The 10,761-nt window shown below is 40.1% G+C and overlaps 1 protein-coding gene across 1 annotated transcript in view; it reads left to right on the plus strand.

Moving 5' to 3' along the window:
* Positions 1-5,300, plus strand: part of SLC22A15 (solute carrier family 22, member 15) — a 35,961-nt gene extending 30,661 nt beyond the window's left edge. The window contains exons 11-12 of the mRNA XM_010567448.1: positions 1,938-2,126; positions 5,208-5,300. Of these exons, the coding sequence (XP_010565750.1) occupies positions 1,938-2,126; positions 5,208-5,294 (276 nt within the window). The 3' untranslated portion in view covers positions 5,295-5,300. The remainder of the gene's footprint in view (positions 1-1,937; positions 2,127-5,207) is intronic.
* The last annotated feature ends 5,461 nt before the right edge of the window (positions 5,301-10,761 follow it).

A 10,761-nucleotide genomic window follows, 5' to 3' on the forward strand; every position in this document is an offset into this window, starting at 1 on the left:
GTGAAAACAGGGACAGACATCAAAGGAGGAGTATAAACATTGCTTAGGCTGTCAGGGGTGATAACAGGAAGGCCAAAGCTCAGTTGAAGGTAAAACTAGCACAGAGCATAAATAGGGATTCCATCTGCTAAAGGAGATTTAGAGAAAATGTTTAGCCGGTTGTTGAATGGGTTGGACATCCTATTGGCAAATGAGCTGGAATAAGCTGAAATACTTAACACTTTTGCTTTAGTCTTCATAGGCAAAGCCTGACCCCAAGACTTTGTGCATATCAGCACAGTTGAGGAAGCAGAGGGGCAGCAAACAGTGGAGGAGCAATAGGTTCAAGAACACTTAAAGCTGAAAGCTTTCCATTCCATGGAATAGGATTCCCTAAGAGGTGGTGAAAGAGCTGGCTGTGATAGTGAGGCAAGTGCCCATCACCTATGACAAACCATTGTTGTAGAGACAGGTCACTGGTAACTGTGGGGGGGAAAAAAAAGCTGATGCTATGTGCATCTTTAAGATCAGAAAGTGGATCCAGGAAGTTACAGGCTGAGCAGCTCAAACTCAGTCTCTGGGACGTGACCTCTCAGTCTGTTTCTGAGTATGTGAAGGCCAAGAAGGTAATCAGGATCAGTGAACATGCATTTACAAAGGGCAATTCATTCTCAGCCAGTTTGATTTGATAGTCAGCTATTTCATTGCAGAAGGTGATGTGGGTGAGGAGAGGGAAGAGAGCAGAAAAGGGGTTTGTAAGGCTTTTGACACTGTCCCACAGCATTCTTGATTGGAAGCTGAGGAAGTGTGTCCTGCATGAAAGGAATACTGGATTTGAATGTTGTATGGACCACCAGGCTCAAAGGGATAGTGACAGGCTTGGTATTTGGTGGCTGGTGGCAAGTGGAAGATAAGACAGAATAAATCCTCCTAGTATTTCTAGAGGATGGAAGATAAGGAGTGATTGGCACACCACATGGTAGATCTTGAGTCCAGTGGGACCTTTTGGGCCAACAGAAGTCCCATGAAGGCCAACAAGAAGAGTAAAATTCTGTTTCTGGTGTGGACTAATTACATGGTCAGTACAGGCTGGGAACCAACTGGCTGAGTAGCAGCCTTGCTGGAAGAGACCAAGGTACGACAGAGGATGGCAAGTTAAATGGGAGCTAGCAGTGTTCTCTCATCACAAACGGGCAAACTTCACACTGAGCTACATCAGGCCAAATTCAGTATGTGGCCCACAGATTAAGCGCCCTCCTAGTTCTAGAGGGATGTTGAAAAATCTGGGGAGGGCCCAATGGAAGGGTAACCAAGATGGTCAGGGGCCTAGAGCACATGGCTTCAGATGAAAGCTTGAGGGAATATTGCACCTCTGATCTTCCCAGCAGCGTGGAACACTTCAGCAGGGGTCAAGTTTTGGCTTGGGGGTTAGATAGGAAATTTGGAAAATATTCTTTTTGAGAGGCTTAATGCAGCCCTGGAACAGTCTACTCAGGGGGAATCTCCATCCTTGGAGCTTTTTCAATACTTGGTTACACAAAACTATGATTGACCCAGTCTAGTGCTGGCTGTAGTCGTGTGTGGAGTAGGTGGTTGGCCTAGATGACCTCAGGAGATCTCTTCTAACCAGTGTGTCTGTGATTCTGTGATATCTCTTCCCTACTACAAAGTGATGTTGCGTTTGTGAAAAAGTATATATGTTATGGACAAGAATTGAGTATAAATTCAGCAGGCATTTCTTTTTAATGTCCATCCCCAAAATCTGTGTAAATCCTATAGTATTGACAAGATGCAATTGACAATAGTGGGTAAAAAAGACCAGTAGGACTGGTAACCTTTATGCTAAATATGAACACAAACACTTGCCACATGGAATGGTTGTAAAGGTTAAGTGCTTTAATATGCAGTATGAACCAGAGGGAACCAATCTCAACCTAACTCTCTGTTCTTTTTTCCAGAAATCTGTACAGTGGTCTCTGCCTTATATTGTGTTTGGAGCAACTGGTCTTTTGTCTGGGCTCTTAAGTTTATTGTTGCCAGAGACCTTAAACAGCCCTTTGCTAGAAACTATTTCAGACCTGCAGGTATGCTCGTACTGGAGGCTGGGTGATGAAGCGATGTCATTGCAAGCCCTAGATGGCTCACAGGTATATTCATTTTTTTTCCTAGTACTTTTCTGTTGTGTTTATTTCAGCTGTCAGTTTGAATATGCCACTCTAAATAGATTAGGATAGTGATTCTTGGCCTGTGGAGGATAGGCCCCAAGGAGATACAGAAGATAGTTTAGTAACCTTACCATCATGTCTGAAATGTCTGGAAATGCAGGCTGAAACATAGCTGGATTAATTCATCCCTTCCAGGCCAAATGCTTACAATCTTTTCCTTTGGAATAAAGGACTCGGTGGTGTCTGTGCCTCTCTAATCTTTACGATGGATTGCTGCAGCATGATTCTTGCAAAGCTGGCCATTGAAGTTTGAGAAGCCTTAGATGTTAAAGAAAACAGAAGCCTGTTTGTGAAGGGCTGTTCTTAAAGGCAGCACACTGTATTTCTGCCCTGACCTGCGCTGGCTGTTCTGCAATGTCAATTATTAGGTCTATCCTAGAGAGTCTTTAAATGGGTTGAAGCTAGACTAACCTCTGAGATCTGTCCCACTGCTGATTCTGGGAAATGAGATTTGTTGAAAACTTTGAAACTACAAAACTCGTAGACATAAGTTTAAATGTGGTAGCAGGATGTTTTTCAGTGAGGTTTCCTTAAATGTTGTTTTTTCATGTTATTTTATACTTCATTTTGTCAAACTCCTGGATACCTCTTGAGGTGTGTACAGCTTAGTTGTGTGGAGGGTTTTTTTTTTTTCATGGCTGCTCCTCTGTGAATGGAGTGGGATTAGAGAAAAGTAGCTAGAGAGCTGGAAGTGGGTGTTTGAATTTGGGTAAGGTTTTAACGTTTAAATCCTGGTCCCAAAATTTTAGGTATCGATGGACTAATAAAAATTGAGTAAGTGGTCAGAAGACTTGAAGGGCAACTCAAAAAAAAAAATGTTAGTTGTCCCATCAGGCTGGGATGAGACAGGATCCTTATAACACCTTTTACTTTCATTTGATTAATTTTTGGTCAAGCAGTCTGAGATTCACAGGTAGTCATAAACTTATTTTTACAGAAATCAGGAAGCAGAGTAACATTTATTTCTAGAATGAGAACAGTTGCTTCCTTTCAAAGGCTTCAACACGTTGCCTTGTTTACCGATTTTAGCTGTAATAATTCTTGACAGGACAGCACAGTTTAGTGACAAAAGCACCCTTGAAGAAGGCTTGAAAGAGGCAGCCCTGTAACAATTAATTTTATACTTTAGCTACTTTACATGCACATTTTATAAACATTTTTAACCATACTGGATAATGTGTTATGGCACCACATTCTTGCTGGTTACACAAATCCATCATATACATTTACCTCAAGTTTACACCAGCTGTTATTTTGGTAATTACATCATTATTGCATCTTAACTGTGCAGATGGTTTACTAACAAAAAACAATTCTAGCCAACAGTGCAGGTGTTACAATTTAGACAGGGCAAGTCACATTTCTATTTTCCTTTTTAACCAAGTAAGGTCAGTATTGCCCTTTGAGGAGACAAGTATTGTTTGTCTGTCAGTATTTGCACAACTTGGTTTGCTTATGTCAAGCAGCCTTGTCAAGTTTAAATCTTGCCTGCAGAAGTGCAAGCAGGGTTCTTAAAAATCTCAACCTGAACAGGATCCGCAAAATAAAAAAAAAATAATTTGAGAATGTTCTTCAGGAACACTTTTCCCCAGATGGATTAAAATTATTGAATCCAAATGAAAAAAAATGTCATTGGTTCAGGGCTGAAGTAATCACATCTTCACTGAAGTTATGGACCTGGAATGTCTGTGACATATTAGGGCTTTATTTTAAAGCTCATAAAGTGCTGATAAAATGAAAAGCTGCTAAACATTAACCCTATTTGACAGGGCCATGGAGAGGTCTTACAAAGCTGCTATAAGAAAGAGGTAGAATTTATTTGGCATACCCTGAATTTCCCCCTGTGGAATCCATTGTCCTTTTGTACCACTTTAAAGATAACATGCATTCTGTTGCCCAGAATAGAGGTTTTGTCTCTGTTAACATACATGAATGTGATATTCAAGTTGGACAGCATCCAGTGATAGCCTGACTTTCCTCAAATAATTTTAGAAATCCAGAAAAAAGCATAACATGATTCCCTTTATATTTTCTGACAGGTCTTAGTGCTCAAACTGTTTGAAATTCCTTTGCAGTTAACGCACGTTGCTGTAGCAAAACTCCTCTGAAGATAGATCTAAAGCTACAGATTTTGCTTGCATGGTACTGTCAGTCAGGAACATGATTTCCATTTCTCTATTTTTCACCTTCTCTCTCACCCTTCTTTGCATATGACTAGGCAGGCAGAAGTCTTAGGGTGGATGCAAGCATACTGGAAAAAAAATCCTAAATACTCAAACTAAATGGAGTTCATATTAGCAAGAGAATCTTTTTAACTGGAATAATTTGTATCAGTTCCATGGAAAAATGCTATAGTGGCCAAACAAAAATCAATTAGCTGTAATAGCTGACTTTAGTTTGGGTATATGATATAAATTATGTTGTTAAAAGGACTCTGGCTGGAGTAGTTATGCCTATAATAGGGAGTTTACTTTCTGAACATATGAAGTGGTAATTTTTTTCCCTCTTCCATAACACCTTTAATTAGTGTTGCAGGGGGATCTTTTTAATTGAAAACTTGTATAGGAAAATGCCCATGCTACACATGGAGGAATAATAATTCAGGATGGAGAAGCTTTTACCTGATCAAGTAACCTGTGTGTTCTGAGCCTGTTTCCAGTAGCTCACTACTGAGTAGGGACCTTTAGACTTAAATTAAGAAAGCTGAGTAGATTATGACTTCAGAACTGTTCTAGCTGGTCTCTCTCCTGCATGTATTCTCTAGTGTACTGATGGAGCAGAGAAAGTCCATCCACTAGAAGTCTCTTTTAAAGAACCAAGGACACACAGAAATCTTAATTCACATAATGTCTTTTACGAAGTTTTAATACAGTGATTTGACCTGTCTTTTCTTACTTTTTCCTCTACCAGCATTCCAACATAAGTGTAATGGTTCATGCTTGCTTATTTTGAGATTGATGTAGTGGCATCTGCACTAACCAATGACTTCATTTTTGTTTCTAGTCTGGAGACAAAGACAGTTCTGCAGGGAGTGGAAGTGAAGATGAGGAGTTTTATGATGCTGATGAAGAGACTCATATGATCAAGTAATGAAAAGAAGAAACACTGGCCTATTTTATGCCTTTTCTTACTTGTCTTACAGTTGGACCGACTGGATGAGTACTGGGGACCTCACCTGTCAGGGAATGTAATTGGGCAAGTGCTTGTGTTTTTCCTGACTAGGAGAGGGGTTTGAGTACTGTTCAGACTAAATATGCCACTGATGCTCTCCATATGAGACAGCTGTTCAAATTCTTGTGGTTCAGAATGACAGTGCATGGACTGCATTTGAAGCCAGGTGAGACAGCAAGGGTGGGATCATGTATTTCTGAAGCCTAGGAAATTACTTAGGCTTAGACAGATTTGGACAGCTTATCAATGCACATGCTTGTATTTTATTTTCAAGGTGGTTGATTTTGATTCAGTACAAATTGATAAACTGGAAAAAATCCACTGTTCTTTTTCTGTAGAGTGAAAGTGGTCACAATGTGCTGTGTGCTACTCCAGTGGGAACAAATTCCTGAAACTGTATGTTAAAGTGGTTTCTGTGTATTGAATAGGGGAAAGGCAACTATGAACATAAGGTTTCTCTATCTGCACATAGACATCTGTATAAAGTTATAGGGTGCAGCTGGTTAGTCATGTGCATTAACTTAGTGATAATGGGAGGCCAGGAGGAGGGACTACAGAAAAGAACAACCATAAAGCCTGCAGACATAAAGGGCATTACTGATTTTTTTCCCTTTTCATCCACTGAGCATTTTCTTGGGCTGTCTTAAGCATACATTTGCCACGTGTTCCCCACATCTCAGCACTGCTGTTTATAGCTTTGCCTACTTTTGCCTTGTCCTCACTTTGCCATAAATATTGAAGCTCCACAACTTCTCTGTGCAGTGAAATAATTATGTGAAGGATATAGTTTCATGGGTGGGACATAGGTGAGGTATTTATCACATACTGTGTGTGTGAGATGTGTGTTAGAATATATAGCTCATTTTTGTGCACCTACCTGTGTCTTTATTTCTGGAAGAAACTTAACTCTGAAGTGTTAAGAGCAACTATGGGTTGCTGTTACATTTTGGGGGTTATTGCCAGGAAGCTGCTAGTATTTATTTTAAAATCTTGTGTGTAAATAAAGTTTTCATTTAAAAAAAAAAAAAGGCAAACCTCTTTGAGACAGAATTTGGTTACCTATTTCTTAACCAGGTGCTTGTTCAAGCACTTGGTTACTTGACCATGTTGAGGAAGACAACTTCACTCTCCTGATCACACTGAACTTTCTGTAAGTGCTTCATTAGAGGGATTTGGAATCTTGAAATATGAAACATGAACATATGAAATGTTCCAGCTACAAAGATGAGGCCTTACAAGGATTCAGTTTTCTTGATTACATTGTCATCTTCATCCTCTAACCTGTGGCATTCTATTTAAGATTGATTTCTATAAAATGTTTGTTAGTCTTTATACTTGGAGATCCTAGCGAAGTGCCGCATGATGGCAGCAAGTATATTGTTAGGCTTGCTAGCCATTTTTGTGGATGTTAAAGTAAAAAAACTGGATTAAAAAAAAAAAACCCAAAACCCTAGAAGTTGACTGCTGAGTAGTTTCTGGATAAACTGGGAAGCTCCTTTACTCTGAAAGGAAAGTAAACAGCATCAGAAGTTTGCAGCTAGCTGCTTGAACTTTGTTCACTGGGAACTGTAATGCTAAACGAAGGGCAACTACCCTGGCTGGTGCAGAGGGCAGCCCAGAGACTGCAGATTCACACATGCAGTACTCCCACTTGGCCTGGACTTGATCCAGGCATTGACTGTGAGCAAAGTTGGAAACTTCAGTCCCTATGGACAATGCGTCAGTATTGTTGTGATTTTCATCTGTGTTAAGAGCTTCACTAGAAGAATTCCAGCCTGCAGTCTTCACTTTGTTTTTTCCACACTGTTGAGTAGTTGTTGTAGATGTGGCAGGGCACTTTTAAATACAGCCAGGTAGTCTTTCTGCCTTATTTGGCCCTTCTGTATGCAAGAAAATTGCTCTAAATAAGGTACTTGAAAAGGTTGAATCTATTTGTTCAAAGAATTTTTTTAGTTTTGCATTCACATTTTGAATTATGGACAGCTGGAAAACTGACTTTTTGTTGCTGATGGCTTCTAAATAAATAAAACCTGTTTGCTTAGAAGCAAACAGTGGTAAGCCTGATGGTATTAACATGCTGCCAAGACCCAACAGGTTCTCTTAGGTGTTTGCTGCCTCTGTCCCTCTTTGGATGGTAGGTTGAGTAAGTCACCTGAGAGGCAGACAGGAACTGTTAGCCTTCCTCTCTCCATAGTTTTCCTGTCATTATCTGCTACTGACAACCCTGGTCATGCCATGGGACACCTCAGCATAATTTTCATTAGAACAGTAGGATGCTGTAGTGATTCAGGTGGAGGAGATCACTCTCTGCAGGACCTGAGCTGCATTTTGTGACAGTCTTCAACTAGGCTCAGTTAATAAATCTCAGTGTTTGGGCAGTAAGCTTGCCCTGAGGAGCTACTGGAGAGCAGAGGCTAATACAGTACCAGACATACCACAGTTTATGACATACTGTAATGTGAAGATCTGAGACCCAACATCCTTGCTTTAGTTGAGTGAAGTATCACAACCTTACCCACGTTTTTTGCTAGAGTAGCTTTGTATATGAAGCAGCCTATACTGTTAGTTGGTTTTTGTGTTGTGCAGGCACTAGGATACCTACCCCCAAGATGGGAACTCCATCCCTGGATTCCTTTGGTTTTGTAGCCATCATTTTTTTTCAGCCAGCTCACTTAGTGGGATTATGCTAGAGATGAGAGAGGCTTTCCCATGGTGCTGATTAGTCAGATCTTAATACTGTCTCAGGTGAGGTATGTTTAGGATTTTGCTATCTGGGGACCTCACAAGTGATACTTGAATACAGCTAGGAGTGAAGGAGAGTGACAGGTCATGTAAGACAGCATGGAGGAGAATCAGCTGGAGGGAGTCAAAAGAATAGAGGATTCAACAAACACTTTAGGGCAAGGGTAAGTGAAAACACAAGATAGTAGCTGTTGGGTGGAAGTACCCTTCTAGCTGCTTGTGTTGACTTCAAGCTTCTCCTTTCAGAGCTAGCATTGGTTCCAGGATGTCTTATTGGGGACACTAGTTTCATGATTTCCTTTTTAATGTCAGCTTTGTTCAGCACTACTACTTCAGTGATGAAACATTTCTTCTGATCCATATAAAATGTGGAATGCTTCAGTTTTCTTTTGGACTCAGCTTTTCTATGAAATGGCATGTCACTGAAATCATTAAAATTTGTAAAGCCCTGTTTTGGAGAATGCTGTATAACTGGTCATCACTTAATTTGCCTTTAGAAAGATAGGAAGATGAGACTTACTTGATGCATTTTTGTCACACAACTTCTTGTAAAGTGATACTTCAGCCTTCTAAAAGGATTTTACTACCTGGCTATTCTTGATAGGCTGAAGAGAATAGAATAGGGAAGTGATTTGACAAGTTTATTTTTTTAAACTACTTCACCTGAAGACAAAGCTAGTGCTCCCCATTTAGGGATTGGGGAAGTGCTGTTCAGAGACTCCCTGACACACCAGAAACTTAGAAGTTCTGTGTTAAAGGAGAGCCACAGGTGACTTGGTGTTCAGGTCAGGGTGCTGAGTGAAGACCATGTCCACACCTTTCCAGAGACACCTAATTAACATGGAGCAGGTTGTAGCTAGTTGCCACCTTTGTTACAGTCAAGGCTTTAAGGATTGCAGCCATGTGTTCCTCTGCTCACAGTGCATAATCCAGGCCAGGGTTTCCAGACTGTATGGATGTACAGAGGCTAGCAGAATATCCTTTGCAGAACCATGGGGAATGCAGTTAAGCTGTACATTTTCCAGCCTATTTCACCTAAGTGTATAAAAGCCATTTGCAAGAGAATGTTTTTGTTGTACTAGGAAAAGGGGAAAGTGAGGAACAAACTTACTTTTCCTAGAGTGTGTTAATGGAAACATTTGAGCTAAAACTCTTGTTCCTGAGTCTTCTGCATAATCACCGAATGCAGATTTGGTTAGTATTTTGTTTTAGCTGAAGGATGGTGTGCTATGTATACCTTTTCCCACCCTGTTAGAGCTTCTTTGATCATGCTCTTTGATGCAGCTGAATCTAGGCATCTGCGCATGCAAGTTGTGAGCCTTGCAGTAAGTATGTCAGAAAAGCCCAAGAGCAGTGCTGTCATTTGGTGGTGGAAGTTAGTCTGGCCTGACACATTTAATGCCCATGTCAGAAATGTCTATATTCAGCTGTTTACCAAATGGGAGACTTAGGGTATAGCTGTATTTTGAGTCTTGTTGCTTGTATGTTACTATGAGATATATTAAGTGGAAGAAAGATAGGTACATAAGAAAACCTGTGACAGATCTAACTGTAGAATTGGAGGGTGAACAAACTTATACAGAATCTTTTCCATGCTATGTATTTTTAATGCCTTGTCCAGTCTATTGTAGCCTTCAGATTTTCCAGGTGCTACTGTTATTTAAGTCTAATAGAGCTGGATAAAACTTTCACCCTGATAGTCTGAATTTACTGAACTCTCTCATGTTATTTTTGGTACTACTTGCTGTTTCTGTCATTCTGAAAAAAGCTCCTGTATTGCCTAATGGGGAGCAGATTTTTCTGTTCTAATTTAAAGTGCCTGTGTTACAAAAGTTGTCTTTAATTTCCTCGGTCAACTTGATACGGGACTGTGTGTAAAGTAACATCATGGAATTGGATTATATAAGTGCCAAAGACAGTTTTTGCTGGAAAGCAATGGTCCAAAACTAGTTCTAGCTGCATTCATTTGGAATTCTTCCATGCAACCTGCTAAAACTGGTATTTACAAGCATCTCCAGAGCTTTAGGGGACAGAAAGAGAGTTACTTTTGCTTGTCTTTCATGGCTCAGTTCACTTAAGTAGCTTTTGTTTCTGGGAAACCAAAGAAATTAAATGAAGGATTTAAGATAAAGTGTAGGTTTTGTAGAACATGCAGAATTTATACCATGTAGCCATTATGGAGAAATCTGCAGAGTCTGTTTGCTTCTGAGTTGGAAGTGTCAAAGCTTACTCTAAGACTGATAAAACTTGGTTAAAAACTGCACGTTGGAATTTGTTAGTTCATTCATCAGCCTTACAAATGAGCATTGCTAATAACAGCTTGCCTGGAGCTTCATAGGATCTAGCAGATTTCTATAAAATGCACAGTCTGTTTGAGGTATTGCTAAATAATAATGTCTAGAGTTTAAATCCCTATTGCAACTAGAATTCACTGCAAGTCAGCCCTATCATGGCTGCTTGTTTGCCAGTCAGTAAATAGGCAGATGGCTAAATGTTTATGCAGCAAGAGCTGGCTGCCCCCAGAAGAATGGTTTAAAAGAAATAATCTTTCTCCAGTGTGTATGCAGAATGAAGCAGGACTGTGGGGTGTCAGGGTCCTCTCATACAGCAAGCTTATAGAAGGGAGTATGTTTAAATAAGTACT

The sequence above is a fragment of the Haliaeetus leucocephalus genome, unplaced genomic scaffold, assembly GCF_000737465.1.
Source record: "Haliaeetus leucocephalus isolate CR32 unplaced genomic scaffold, Haliaeetus_leucocephalus-4.0 Scaffold228, whole genome shotgun sequence".
Classification (NCBI taxonomy): domain Eukaryota; kingdom Metazoa; phylum Chordata; class Aves; order Accipitriformes; family Accipitridae; genus Haliaeetus; species Haliaeetus leucocephalus.